Source organism: Cynocephalus volans, chromosome 1 (genome assembly GCF_027409185.1).
Source record: "Cynocephalus volans isolate mCynVol1 chromosome 1, mCynVol1.pri, whole genome shotgun sequence".
NCBI lineage: Eukaryota > Metazoa > Chordata > Mammalia > Dermoptera > Cynocephalidae > Cynocephalus > Cynocephalus volans.
The window spans coordinates 242,075,360-242,090,825 of NC_084460.1; the positions used below are offsets into that span (position 1 = coordinate 242,075,360).

The following is a 15,466-nucleotide window of genomic DNA, read 5'->3' on the forward strand; positions in this document are numbered from 1 at the left end:
CTGACTAAGATGCAGGATCTCAGGAAAAACAAGCAAAAAGAGATTATCAAGTAGGTGAAATGAATATTTACTTACTTTTATGGACCTTCTTCTTTTCTAAGTTTGTTTTTCTTTACCACAGTATAAAAACAGAAAATATACACTTGTTTTTTTGCTTATATTTACACAAACAATACTTAAAGAAAAACCACCAGTTGACACCGTATCATTCTGCTTTTATTTATTCTCTGGCCAACATACAAAGATGCAGATGTCTAGGGTAGACTCTACCCTACCATTTAAACTATCCGGATGACATAGATACCCAAAATGTGTGTTTACATAGTGCAACGGTATGAAAAGACTTTTTTTTCTCCCTCTATATTCCTTGACTATGAAGAAGGAAAAATTAATTTTATGCCAAAAATTTTTGGGCACTTTAACAATCATCCCATTTCTGCTACTAAAATAACAAAATTGGTATTATGAGTTAAAATACAAAGGCCTAACAGTTTTTACAAATATGCAAATAATCTGCTACTTAGACACAAAAAGTTGATTTCTTTCAAATCACAAAGGCACCATTGGATTAAACATTTTTCTCAGATTTTACTAAATAAAATGCATAGTGAAATAAATACTGAACACTGAATTTTAATACTGTCATACATTTCAATATAAAATGATATGAGAATGTTAAAATACTATATTGCATCTTGAATTCATTTATCTTGTTATGGAAAAAACACACATGTAAGCTCTGATTTCAGGGAAGAAATTACTCATTTTTGTGATTTGCCATAGTTGAAGACTTTAGCACAGAACTTATTCAAAGTTTTGGATGCTATTAGGTTGATAACTTTTAAAGGGTATAGGTGTATTAATGAAACATTCACTTAAAAAAGATATCCTAAAACATCTCTATTCTAGATGAATGGCAACTCTGAGTTGTGACCCTGTTTCTAACTTTAGAATAGTACCTGAAAAGTTGAGATATACAAGGAAATTGTCCAATTCTTACTACCTCTCACAACTTTCTTTGGGTCAGACTTTTCTCGCCTGTATTTGCTAGGATGGCCAAACTCCATCTTTTGTAAAGTGGGTCATTAGGCTTTTATCATAGGGATGTTTATCACTGTTGATGTCAGAACAAAGAATCCAAAATAAAATGATGCTGTTAAATTACTAAAATGTTAGAGATAAAAAAATTTAAAAATACTTTTACATTTTATAAAGGTGCCAAGCTTGTTACACCTTTATATTTCTTGATTCTCTTTGGGTAAAGAGCCCCAAGTTACTGTAAGAAAGACAGAGGAACAGTAGAGGAGAGGGGAAAAAACAAGTTCTCTAATTTGCTAAGCCCAGGACTTTGGCAAGGAAAGTTATAAAAATATAATATACTCAAATCAGTAACTTCATAATTTATTAGACATCCCATTTATTAGAATTCTAGGTTCTTTTGCTTTTACATAGATGAAACAATTATTCTATAAATAGAAATGCATTTTTCAAATTTTTCTTTGGATTGATTTCTTGGTAGCATCTCCCAGTAATACAGGAATAATACACTGAAACCATGATATATCATTTAGGTAGATATACATAAACAAATGTAGTTGTGTGCTTATAAAAAATAAGTAATGGTAATTTTAGATATACTCAACCATATAAAAACATCTAAGAGGAAATATTTTTTTCCCAACTCTATAGCTAGATTTAAAAGTCCCAGAAAAATTCTGTAAACAAAATCATATAAAAAAAGGCAAGGCTGGCTCTTCCCGGTGGTCCTTTAGTGGAGCTTTATTTGCATAGATCCAGAACAAACGATTCTCCTGGACAGATTCAAAACAAATTCCTTCCAGTTTCCACTAGCAATCTCCCTAATTTGCTGAACTCCATCAGCTTCAGATTTTGATTTTTAGAGTTTTGTCCATCAGCTCAAATCGGCTCCCTTCTTCCACGTTTGACTGTCTTCTCTTCCTACTTAGCCTCACTAGTGTCTCTCTCCCCAGCCTTGAGGGGTTTGCCGAGCACGAGAGGAACAAAGTCCACTTCAATCCTCCAGGCAGGAGTCCAGGTGACAGCGAGCGCACAAGCCAGCTGGTTCTAGGCCCAGAAGCCCCAACAGGCTTTTGGTTTCTTTCCAATGGCTTTATTCCAGGTGACTGTAAACTGTATTAGATCAATTTCCTACCATGATACTGTGAAGCTGTATTAGATCAATTTCCTACCCTGATACCGTGAAGCAACACTTACATATAGATATTTAGGGAAGAGGGAAAATAAGGGAGCAAAATCTAAGGCCAAAGAAGGTGCTGAGTCCTAACTTTATTTTTAGTTACCTCTTGAACTGCTAAAGCGCATGCTGCCTTTTCCTATTTTTTAAACAAGAGGTTTTTGCACTAGCTTCCATCTTCCAGACTCATGCTGTCCAGTATAGTGGCCACCAGCCACATGTGGCTACTGAGAACTTCAAATATGACTAGTCCAAATGGAGCTGTGCTCAAAGTGTAAGACACACACTAGACTTTGAAGATTTAGTACCAAAAAGAATGTAAAATATATCATTAATAATTTTTATACTGATTACAGGTTGAAATGATAATATTTTGGATGTACAGGGTTAAATAAAATATATATTAAAACTTCACTCATTTCTTTTTAGCTTTTTAAAAAAATGTGGCTATTAAAAATTTTTAAATTTGTATATGTGCTCATATATTTCTACTGGACAGCTCTGTCCCAAAGCCTACCTCAGACTGCCAAAGATTGGACATCGTGTAACCGCAAAATTTCCTGCGAGCCCTTGCTCAGCAACTTGCTTAGGTGGGCTGTAGTTCATGGAAACAGACAGGAGGCCAAGCATGCGGAAAAGGCATGGAAGAACACAGCCCTCCGGGACTTTCATAATTACAGCCTGTAGCAAATAAGCAGTAAAGGCTTGCATGTGATTGGTTGAAAGCTGGGATACAATTCATTTCTGCTTACTTGCCACAAAATCCTATCGACCTCCAGCAGCAACACTGGCAGGCTGCAGCTGAAGCAAGCAATAGCTTTCAGGATACTCACAATCTAAAAAGCTAGGTGCGTTTCTTTACCAGATTCCCACCCCAATGCACGCAGACTCCCACCTCACCCTCCCTTCTTCCCTCCTCCCAATATGCAGGGGACATGGGAAGAGAGGGGGAGGAGGGTGTGCAGTTCTTGAGGCGCAACAATAGAAGCAGTTCCCGAGCTCCGAGCGCCGGTAGAGGGGAGCAGGCAGAGATCACCTCGGGATGGGAGGAAGAGGCGGGGCACCCCTTTCTCTTCGGCTGGATCCACCTTGACGGAAAAAAACAGACAAAATATAATTTTGGTTAGAAAGCTTATGTTCTCACTGTGGAAACTTGGGGATGGTTGCAAAGGTACCTACTACCTCACCCCTATGACTGGCAAATGTGGCTAAGTGAGAAGTGGAAGGAAGGAGTGAGTGATGATCCGAGTGGACACCACTAGAGGACGGCCCACCACTGGCCACTCAGGACTTGCACCAAGTTACAAAATGCTTTTCTTCTTATCACATAGTGTGTGTCTATTACACATTCAGAAAATATGGATGAACAAAAACAAAACAAAAAATTCACCCACGCTTGCTCGCACAACCCAGAGATAACCGATAACATTTTGTGTGTATTTTCCACTTAGGAACAGTTCTTTTTTTTTTCTCCAGAAATAGAATCATATAGTGAGTTTGAACTTCTTTCAAAGTCATCACCCTTTGCAAATATAATTATTAATGATATATTGCATTACATGGGTGCACTATAGTTTATTTATCTAATCAATCCCATTTTGTCAGACATTTAGGTTATTTTCTAATTTCTAAATAATGCCTTTTTGAAAGCATGAAGTTGTATCTCACAGTAAGTTTATTTTCATTTCCCTAGTGATTAGTGTTCTTGAGCATCTCTTCATGTGCTTACTGGCCATCTACACATCCTCCTCAGAGAAATGTCTATTTGAATATTCAACCCATTTTTTAATTGGGTTGTTTGTTTTTGTTGTTGTTGTTGAGTTGTAGGAATTCTTTATATACCCTCAATATTAATCCCTTATCAGATATATGATTTCCAGATATTCTTTCCTATTCCATGAGTGGCCTTTTTACTGCTGATGTGTTCTTTTTAAAGCTATGCATATTTGTAGGCTGTCAGTGCACTGTAACCAGATTTAAAAGCCATTCACAGGGCCGGCCTGTGGCTCACTCGGGAGAGTGCGGTGCTGATAACACCAAGGCCCCGGGTTCGGATCCCTAAAAAAAAAAAAAATAAAAAATAAAAGCCATTCACATTTTAGAAAATTAATCTATCCTACACACATTTTTCTGAGGATGTCACTGGCATTAGACATGAAGTCAGGTGTTCAGATGCTGTGAACAGGTTTACCAGGGGCACATGTCAATGGAGTAGGTCTGCTCTGGCCATTGCTCTGAGACTCATGCACTCACAGATTCCTCAGCAGGCATCTTGATAGTGACCCTAGTAGTCTATTGAGAGATTTCTGAGACAGAACCAAATCTCTGAACAAGGAGAGGAGTTAGAGGAAAATACTGGCTGTGTATTTTTTTTGCCTCTTCCTCTCACCATCCCAACCAAACCTTTTCTTGGGCAGGCATCTGAAAAAAGACTCATCTGGATGTAAACCAGCCATCTATCACGAAGCCTTGACCATCAACTGACACACCACAAGTGGTTAGCAAAGTGAGGGCTGGCCTTGTCCAAAACTGTAACTAGGTGGCTCAAAATGTCCTGTACACTGCTGAGGGCTGTCTGGGTGCCCTATGAGGCTGTGGGCTTAGAGGACAAGGCAGCTACAGAAGCAGAATAAAACTTGGCACTTGATAGTGCCTTATTTATTTTTGTTAGATTATCTATTATCGTTATAAAACATTAAACATGCCTAATACTAGAAATATTTAAAGTAAACGTACAAAAAAATTTGGGAGAGAATGCAGAAATTAATTCACCAATTTAAGAAATATTTTTAAATGCCCACTATGTTTCAGGCTCTGAGCCACTGAAGGACAATGCAACAGTGAGCAGGACTTGGTTCTAGTTCTCAGATTGCTTACTTGAGTCTCAAAGAAAGGATGATCAGGGAGAGAATGTGTTCAGCTATTAAATTAAAAGTCTAGAGAATATAAGGAGGATAAAAATACAAATCATATTTAATTAGATTAAGAATGCTTATAAGAAATCAGGAAAAATATTTAGAGTCTATATGAAAAACTCCTTAAAGTGAATTCATTTATTAGTGATCAAGAGAGAAGAAAAATAGGCTGTACTTTTATCAAATAGAAGCCCCTCTTCTGATGAAAACACACACACACGCCACTCAAAGATATTTGTTCCATGCGAAGACTTATTTTTCATAAAAAATTTCAACCACCAACTCCTGTATAATTTTATTATCGTTATATATTTTTATAGGTATTATCTAGGAATGTGTAATTCCACATAAAAGAATTTTTCCAGGAATTAAGTTTTCCTTTCAAGCAGCAATATTCTGTTTACTTCTGGCATTTGTTCATAAAAATTTTCCTAAAATATTTTCTAACTCTTTGAATCCTTCTATAGAGGTAGAAAGTGGATTTGACTCAATCAATTTAACCCAATCAAAACCGCTGGTATTGTCCTGTGCTGTGATACGTAGCACAACTCTGTGTCCCAGGTCCTCCTTTGACCTGAGACTGCCATCTATCACTTCTCCCTGATGTCAGTGACTTCACTTCTAAGCAACCTTAACTTCAGCTGATAGTAATCTGCTCTACTGCTGGGAACCAGCCAACCAGAAATTTATTTAAGAACTGAGTGTTAAGAATCAGTAGGCTCTGAGTATGTGTCAGGCACTCTGCCGGGGAGTAAGGACATGGCTAGGGGCATTGTGACAGTTACTTCACTTGACCAAACACTTTTTTCTCCACATATCTGTGGTTTGGGAGTTTGGTTGAGGCTAAGGCTGCTACAAGTCTGAGCTGCACCAGTGATATATGGGGGCACCTCAACAAGTTCATGGAAAAATAGAATTAAAAGATAACACGAATTTTTCTATGAACTTTTTGAAGTATCCTTGGTATGTATATTTTGTGCTAATCTTAGTCGTCTACATATATTGCTGTTAAATTCCAGTTTGTTTATTTTCCCTTCTTGTTCCCATTTCTTCTTCAATAGGGGAAACTACCTCTTTATGGTGGCATTATATACACAGTGTTAGCAAAAAAACAGAAACAATCTAAATGTCCACTAATGATAAATTATTGTACATCGACTTGATGGACTCCTGTGAAATAAAAACCATGTGATAAATGTGGAAGTGTTTACTAAGCAATGTTACATAAACCCCACCACCAAAAAACTGTACTCTATCACTTTAACTATATTTTTCCAAACTTAATTATATAGATAAAAATTGGAAGAGAACCTGGTAAAACAAAATATCTGTTATGTTATGTGGAGATTATGGATATACTTAGAATTTTCTTGTAATGCCCTGTAAAGGTATGATTATAGCACATTTGAAAGATCAAGGTGGTTACAGTGAGTTTTTATTATAATTAATAAGACATTTTGCCAATCTCAAAACTAGTGGGGACAGAAGACAGTTCTACTTGTGCTGTCTCAGGAAGATCAAAATTGTCCAAAGAAGCAAAATAGTACAATTTAATACTAGCAAACCAAAGGTATTTTGAGCTTGTAATGACACACTAAATTAATCATTTCTCGTATGCATTCTGGATATCTCCAATTTCCTCACTGTGCATGGAAGGGGAATTTACCAGAATTTAGATGGCTCCAAATGGGTTTCTCCACCCACCTCCAGCAAGAGGCCTGGATTTATTATACAACCCAAGACTATTCAAGTAAGAATCTGCCAGAAGCCCTGTTAGAAAATACTCACTCCGGCTTTCATTTCTTGCTAATTTACTGGGATAACTTTTGGTCGTTGGTACATATGGCTCTGGAGGTGGCAAATCAGAAATCGGATGGAAGTAGAATCTGCTTTCCCACTCATCTGGGGGGAGAAATAAACAGTATCTTTAGTAACAGATAATTTGCTATGAAGATTTAAAGTAATGAAAAGCACAGAATGAAATACAGAGATGTATTAGTCCGTTTTTGCATTGCTATAACAGAATACCTGAAACTGGGTAATTTATAAAGAAAAGAGGTTTATTTGGCTCATGATTCTGGGACAGCTGCATCTGGCATGGGCCTCAGGCCGCTTCTACTCATGGCAGAAAGCGGCAGGCAGCCATCGGTGCAAAATCACATGGCAAGAGGAAGCAAGAGAGAGAAAGCGGAGGTGTTAGGGTCCTATAAACAACCTGCTCTTGCAGGAGTAAAGCGAGAACTCACTCACTACCCACAACCCCTTGGGAGAGCACTAATCCATTCATGAGGGATCCAACCCACGACTCAAACAGCTCCCAACACTGCCACATTGGGGATCAGATTTCGACATGAGTTTTGTGGGGACAACACATCCAAACTCTATCAAGAGGAACTGCAGAAATCAGTTTTAGTTTTGTGTTTAGAAGTTTACAAAAGTGCTGGAAGTACAAATGTCACTAACTAGCACATGGGCAAAATATACTGACCCGGGGCCGGCCTGTGGCTCACTTGGGAGAGTGTGGTGCCGATAACACCAAGGCCACAGGTTCGGATCCCTATATAGGGATGGCCGGTTACCTCACTTGGGAGAGCCTGGTGCTGACAACATCAAGTCAAGGGTTAAGATCCCCTCATTGGTCATCTTTAAAAAAAAAAAAAAAATTCTGCAAATAAAAGTAAAGTAATTTTAACTATAGTCATGAAGATCCAGCCAGTCTCTCTCAGGAGGTGGGGACGAAGGTATGAGACATCTTTCTTCCCATCAGTGGGCCCAGGAATCACTGGGACCACTCTGATAACAATGACAGAGGTAAGCGGCTTACTATCTGCAGGCTATTGGGCTTCTTACCTACAGCAAACTGTTTAGAAAGTGGGTAATAAGAAGGTATGCTACAAAAATGGTTCTTTTCAGGATTCTGGAATGTCTAAAAAGTTAACCAAAATGAGACTCAAATAAGGAACAGGACAGAGAATAATGATCTGCCTTTTTGGGAAGTGGGAGAGGGGGATTAGTATTTTTAATTTGAAATCATGGTGAGCCCTAACACGGTTAGATAGTTAGCTCAGTGCAATGCAGTGTGCTAACAACGATGGAATGAGAAATGTTAACTCAAGCAAACACCACACACCTTCACATGGAGTGTCTTGGAAGCCATTCCTAATTGATGTTGATGGTGGAGGTGGGGGAGGTCCTCCTGCAACAGGCCTGTCGGGAGGAAGAGGAGGCCTGGACCCACTCCTGGGACTATCTACTCCACTCCTGGACGGCAACTGAGGGGTAGCAGGCAGGGCCCGAGATGTGCTGCCATTTCTGCTTATTGGAGGAGGTGGTGGGAGGGGGCCTGGGGCAAAAAAAAAAAAAAAAAAAGATATTCAGTGCAATACCTTACAACCCACATGACTATTACTGTGATCATCATCAATACACAGTTAATGAGTGCCTGTTGGATATATGCCCTTTAACTAGGAAATATGGAAAAATGGTGGAGACTTTTTAGGAGATTTAGCTGAGAAATGAATAGGCACATATAAACACAAAAATGCACATATGTAGACATGTATATGTAGAATAAGCAGATATTGATTGCTAAATGGCTGTTTTGGAAGGCAGCTATGCTCACCACTCACTATACCACTAATGCCACCCCTAAATGGCTGTTTTGGCTTTGAGTTAGGATTGAGATTGGAGATGATGCAGTGAAACTGAAAATATGTGATAATTTGTTTATACTGACAACCATATAATTTAAAATACATTTTATAATCCTTTTAAAGAACTATTGAACTAATGACTGTGACACAAGGAAAGAATTTAGAAAAAAGAATAAGACAGTTATGAAGTTATTTTAGGTCTTTAGAAAAACTAAGTTCCTTAAATGCACAGTATTATTGCTAATTACACAAGCATGTTTCTGTGATGCATACAGTGTTTCCAGGCAGAAGTGGCATCAGGAAACCAAATACCAGTAATCCTGAGGACAGCTGGAGTTCCTTCTCGGTTCTTTCTCTTTGGGGAGACAGGTTCTTTTTTGAACACAGGGAGTGACAAATAGCTAATCTCCTGTGGCTGTAAATGCTAGAGTGGTACTGACCCTGAGCTAGCTGGTACCCAATGGAGCTTGATTTCCTGTCTTTATTATAAAAGCGCCAGATAGTCACTTTTCTCATAGCACTACTGCCAGGAATAATTAGTCAAAAAGCAAATAAAAAGTACATAAGTATTTGATACCATTTTTAAAAATGCAGTGGTATAGTATAATCAGAAAATTTTAGGCTTGTTAATAAAAAAAGGAAATTCTTCTTCCAGTTGGCTAATGGACATAAAGAATGATTACGTATTGTAATGATGAAATAAGCTAATTATCCTGTTTTGAGCATCACATGTTGTACACAAGTAATGACAGTCAACTCTGTACCCCACAAATATATATAATCAATTAAGTTTCAAAACAAAAAACAAAAACAGAGTAAATTATTTGTTTTGATAACACACAAAACCCCCATCTTGCTTTTCCCATCCTCTAAATCCAGAAGTTATTTGGGTAGTAAGTAAACTAAAAAAAACAAAACCCAGCACTTGGGCATTTTCCCATGTAAATCAAAATGGCCTTAGTACTTATTCCTTACCACCAGCAGTGTGTTCCACCTGCAAGATGCTGAGATTTCATGTAAATGCAATGTCTTACAGTGCTGTAAATATAAATAACTCTTTAATTATAGAATCGGAATCCAAGTAGATGCCTTAAATTGAACCATGTGCCCATTGCTGATACCCCTGACAGAAAGCCTTGGCTCAAACATTTAATGTAGGTGGGAGGCACTGCCCGGCCCAGGCTGGTCTTTCAGGGAGGCTTCAGTGGTATTTGCTTATTGTTCCATCTGCCTGTCACTGCTGGAGCCCCAAGCAGCAAGAATCGATTTACTAGGAGAAAAGTGTTTCACATGCTGTGGGGTTAACTTCACTAGTATGTTACAATATAATTGTCACTAAATGCAAAGTAGATTTCCCCATATTATGGCACCTGGTACTATATAACTTAATTGACTTCATCTCTCTTTCTTTTTAAGTAAATGTTCATGGTCCTAACTTTCTAAACTTGTGGCTCCCTGCTCCAAACCCAGGTAGTCACAATGGAAAAAAGAAAACAGATTTTTATTTCTCATTGGCATAATAATAATAAAAATGATCATTTATTGAATATAACTACATTCCAGGAAATAAGATAACAACTATACACACTTGTCTCATTTAATTCTTACAACAACCCTGAGAGGTATAGGGACAGCAGACAAGTTCTCAGAGGTTTTAGAAGGTTAAAAAGACCAAGTCAGAAGGTTAATAAGTGGAAGAGCCAGGATTTGACTCAAAATCTGTCAAGTTCTTTTTTTTTTTTTTTTTTGTCTTTTTCGTGACCGGCACTCAGCCAGTGAGTGCACCGGCCATTCCTATATAGGATCCGAACCCGCGGCGGGAGCGTCGCTGCACTCACGGGCTCGGCCCAAATCTGTCAAATTCTAAAGCTCACTCCCCTGACAATGAAACTAAGCCATGTCTCAAAATATAGGTGGCTCTTAATGACCTTATATGCTCCTGTGGAAATGTAAATTGGTAGGAATTTTTTGGAAGGCAATTTGACAGTACCTATCAAATACATAGTATACCATGCACACACCCTGATGGAATTTCTAGCACTTCATCCAAAGGAAATACACAGAGATGTGCACAAATATTTAGCTACAAGGATGTACCAGTGCACTACCTGCAACAGCAAAAATGTAGAGATGGCCCATATAACCAAGTGAGGAAATTGGTTAAATAAATCGAGGCATATTTATAGAATCTAATATTATACAACCATTAAAAGTCACGTTATAGAAGAATAGTTAATCATATCAGAAAACATTAATGAGATATTGTTAAATAAGAAGCAAATTACCAAACAATACATACATGTAGTGTGATACCGATTTTGTATATACATTTTAAAAAGACTGAAAGGATATATAAGAAAAGCTATCAATGATTATTTCTGGATGGTGGTGGTGGTAGGAATACATATGATTTTTTTTCTTTATACTTCTTTGTATTTCTATAATAAACAGGCATGACATGTAATCAAAAGAAACAATAAATGTTATATGTCACTGACTATCATATTTTGGAGAAGATTTGATCTGTTGATTCATCCATTTGGTAGAACTATGCAAAAAGCTCCTTAACCACTTTGGGGGAAAATCCATAGATGTTGGATGAGAAGAAGGCTGCATTCTGTTCATGTGACTACCTGTTCTCATTTGTCACTGAAGAATACTTAATGAGATGCCACTACGTCTAGGGATTGGATTTGATAGAACAGTTAACTGTTTTCTGTTTGTAGTCACTTCTTGGCACAGCAGTTTGAAGGAGTGGTTTCCAAACTCTATAGCACGTTACAATCACTGTGGAGCTCCCAATATCCTGATGCTCAGTCTGTACACTGACTGGTTATACCAAAAACACTGGGAAGGGACCCAGGCATCTGTGGTTCTTAAAGCTCCCCAGATGATTCTAGTATGTGATCAAGTTTGAGGACTACTGTTTTAAGGAATGATGTTTATTAGGTTTTTGAGGTCACAGGGTCAATAGTCTAACTTCTAAAAAAAAAAAATGCCCCATTTTCAGACATGACAAGGTATGTATGATGAGGTTAAATTCACAAAATAGATGGTTCTACTGCGTCCATAATAATCACTGTAAAACAAGTTAAATTCATGCATTCTATTAAAAACAGCTATTATAATCAGGAGAGAGCGCAAACCCTAGGGAATCCTCACATTTCATTTGCTACTCTGAAAGTTCTTCCCTTAGATCAACATTTCTCAACCCTGGGTGGGTGGGAGGGAAGACAGGCTCTAGCAGGCCCTTTGATGCATGAAATGGTATGCAAATTTTGAATTTATGCTTATGAGCATTTTTAAGAAGAGAAGGCCTATAACTTTATTTGATTCTCCAAGGTATCTACATACCAGAGATGTTAACAAACAAAATGGACTTTTTAACATTTGTCTTCAACGAGGAGGTACATGGCCTCAAAGCGTGACAAATGAAGAGAGAAGTTCATTAGCACTTAAATAGCTGCCCTTCTCATTGGAATAATGGGGCCATCCTGCAGGAGATGGAATTTATTCCCCCAATTATGACAGCTGAAATTCACTTTAGAGATGCAGGGTAGTGGAGTGGTGGGTGAGTACACTTCAGAGACAGAAGACGAAAGTTCCAGCCTCTTCTTCATTAACTAGCTCGTGACCATTTAACTTTACTGGTTACTCAGTCTCCTCATCTAAAACATGAACTCAAGCAGTGGTCCCGCTTTCCTTAGAGGTTTACGTGAGGTCATGATGAAATTGTACAGGTTAAGTGTCACCTAAAAGCATAAAACAGGCCTTTCGGCCGGAACCGCCATCTTCCAGTAATTTGCCAAAATGACGAACACAAAGGGAAAGAGGAGAGGCACCCGATATATGTTTTCTAGGCCTTTTAGAAAACATGGAGTTGTTCCTTTGGCCACATACATACGAATCTACAAGAAAGGTGATATTGTAGACATCAAGGGAATGGGAACTGTTCAAAAAGGAATGCCCCACAAATGTTACCATGGTAAAACTGGAAGAGTCTACAATGTTACCCAGCATGCTGTTGGCATTGTTGTAAACAAACAGGTTAAGGGCAAGATTCTTGCCAAGAGAATTAATGTGCGTATTGAGCATATTAAGCACTCTAAAAGCCGAGACAGTTTCCTCAAACGCGTGAAGGAAAATGATCAGAAAAAGAAGGAAGCAAAAGAGAAAGAAACCTGGGTTCAACTGAAGCGCCAGCCTGCTCCACCCAGAGAAGCACACTTTGTGAGAACGAATGGCAAGGAGCCTGAGCTGTTGGAACCTATTCCCTATGAATTCATGGCATAATGGATGTAAAAATATATAAAATAAAAGGTTAAGACTGCCGTACTATGAAACTGTTTCTGTTAATTGAGTAGAAGTGTGATGTCCCCTCCCCCAAAGAAATACTGGAAGCAAATATTGTGTCCTAAAAAAAAAAAAAAAAAAAAGCATAAAACAGTCTCAGTGTTTACTTGTGCTATGTTATGACTATATCCATTTATAGTACTATTAGTGACATTTGGGAGGCTGGGCTTTAGGGCAACAACTCACCCATGTCTTGTCATACCTGATCGGCCTGGTGGGTCCCTCACCGGAGGAGGGGGTCTCTCACTAGGTGGGGCAGGAAGAGGGCCTGAACGTCCTGGGGAAGGCAAGGGAGGTGCAGACGAAGTGAGGGACAAATTCCGTTGTGGAAGCCTTGGGATTTCATCATTGCCACTGGAACCTGGAGGCAGGGGAGGAGGGCCAGGCCTGCTGGGTGGCAGTGGAGGAGGTGGGGCCTGTGAGGAGGAGGAAGGCCGTGGGGTGGAAGGCACTGGAGGCTTGTTGTTTTGAGGGGGCGGAGGTGGAGCTGCTTCCCTGTGGAGGGAGGGCCTGTTGCCCACTGGAGGAGGCGGTGGAGGGGGTTTGTCATCCAAGGCCCTGCTTGGGGTGGGGGGCAGTGGAGGCCTGTTGGAGAAGGGCGAGGAGGAGCCCGAGGGTGTCTGACGTATGGAACCTCCTCCAAAAGCAGCACCTCGGTTTCCAGGGAAAGGGGGAGGAGTAGGCCCAGGGCCGGGCTGCCTGGGGGTCCCAAGCACCGGTGGGGACCCCCGGTTGTGCAGATTTGATTGAATGGGTCTTGGCGTGTTAGGTACTGGAGGGGGAATGCTATCAGGCTTTGAGCCCACATCGGGCCTTGGGGGAGGCATTCGGTTCCTCTGAGGCTCTGGGGGACCGCTTCTGTAGCCTGGAGAAGGCACAGGAAACCTCCCTGGGCCACTTGGGGGTGAAAAAGGTTTGGTAGATGTGGATTTTCCTCCTGGTGGCAAAACTGGTGGTCTGCTTCCCCCAGAATCTGAAGAACAGAAAAACAAACATCTGGTTAGAAAAATTAGGAACCCTAAAGAAACTGAGAGCTAGAGTATATGCCCAGCTACAGGAAGTCCTTTCCCAGAGTGCTATAAAATATAGGTAGCTGTTACTTATGTAAATCGCGTTTTGTGTGGTCCTTCCTGGAGGCAGAGGAATAGATCACAGCTCTGTCTACCTTCTAGTACCAGGTTCTATGGCCCATCAGCTTTCCAAAGGATTTTGGAGAGATATCTTAGCATTACATAATGTATGGACAAGATCCAGGATGAAATTAGTTAAGAGTTCTGGAGAGATTCCTATTGCTATGAGAGAACAAGAACAAGATGACATTGGGAGATGGGATTTCCACTAATGATTTTTGTTCTTCCCCATCACCATCTCTGTGCCCCTTGTACCTCTCAGGTTTGAAAAATAATTCAGCCATCTTAGGTGAAAAAATTAGTTCTCCCAATATAAATCTCCATATGCAAGGGCTTACCTGGTCTCTTTGAACAGAAATGCCCAAGGAAAGACGGAAAAATATAATGGAAGAGTTATGATTGCAATGAGTAAGAACTAAGAAAGGAAAAAGAAACTATCAGACAAAGTTTAATTGAAAGAGTAGACACCAGTGGATGGAATTTATCTGCAAAGAAGTAGTCAACTACACAAATTTTTTCCTACTGGGTCAACTTCCACTTTAATATTGGCAAGACAGAACAACCCTATAATAGCTTTGGTTCAACAAAGGAAGAAACTAAAGGGGAACCAAAAATTTGGAAATTTTCAAACAACCCCAGAATCTCTTGCAACCCAAGGCAATTCTCAAAAAAAAATGATTAGCCTTAAAACATTAACCACTTCAATCATGAGCTCATTAGTGTACCAAATATTTATTGAGCTCCTGCTATGTGCCAGCCATTATTCTAGATGCTAAAGACAGAGGAGTCAACAAAATAGAAAAGATCTTGATTTCCTGTAGTTTACATTCTTGTCAGTGAGATAAACAATAAACTGGTCAATAAATACATATTTTCAGGTAGTAATATGTACTAAAAAGAAACTAAAATAAGCTGATGAGATCAAGAGGGCCTGGAGAGGCTAGGACAGATGGGGTGGCTGGGGACAGCTGTTCTGAGGATATGGCATGTGAGCTGAGGCCTGATAAAGAGGAGCCAGCCACAGAAAGATGAGGAAGAGAGGTGCTTCTGGCAGAGGGCCAGCAGGTGCAAAGGCCCTGAGGTGGAAATGAGCTTCGAGTTCAAAAAACAGAGGCTCACGTGCCTAGGGCACAGTGAGCGTGGGGGAGATCCACAGGAAATTCAGTCTGAGTGGCCCGCAAGGGTTGGGTCACAAAGAGC

General features: G+C 39.5%; 2 protein-coding genes across 3 annotated transcripts in view; one reads left to right on the plus strand and one right to left on the minus strand.

The window, feature by feature from the left end:
- Nucleotides 1–2,607: 2,607 nt before the first annotated feature.
- Nucleotides 2,608–15,466, minus strand: part of WIPF1 (WAS/WASL interacting protein family member 1) — a 118,231-nt gene continuing 105,372 nt past the window's right edge. For both annotated transcript variants that reach the window (XM_063106075.1, XM_063106066.1), the window contains exons 5-8: nt 13,339–14,109; nt 8,261–8,473; nt 6,919–7,032; nt 2,608–3,303 (exon numbers count right to left, since the gene is read on the minus strand). In XM_063106075.1, the coding sequence (XP_062962145.1) occupies nt 3,248–3,303; nt 6,919–7,032; nt 8,261–8,473; nt 13,339–14,109 (1,154 nt within the window). In that variant the 3' untranslated portion in view covers nt 2,608–3,247. The remainder of the gene's footprint in view (nt 3,304–6,918; nt 7,033–8,260; nt 8,474–13,338; nt 14,110–15,466) is intronic.
- LOC134360409 (large ribosomal subunit protein eL21-like) lies at nt 12,576–13,188 on the plus strand. The gene has a single exon (XM_063074747.1). It carries the CDS (start codon nt 12,594–12,596, stop codon nt 13,074–13,076), a length of 483 nt encoding a protein of 160 aa, XP_062930817.1. The 5' UTR covers nt 12,576–12,593; the 3' UTR covers nt 13,077–13,188.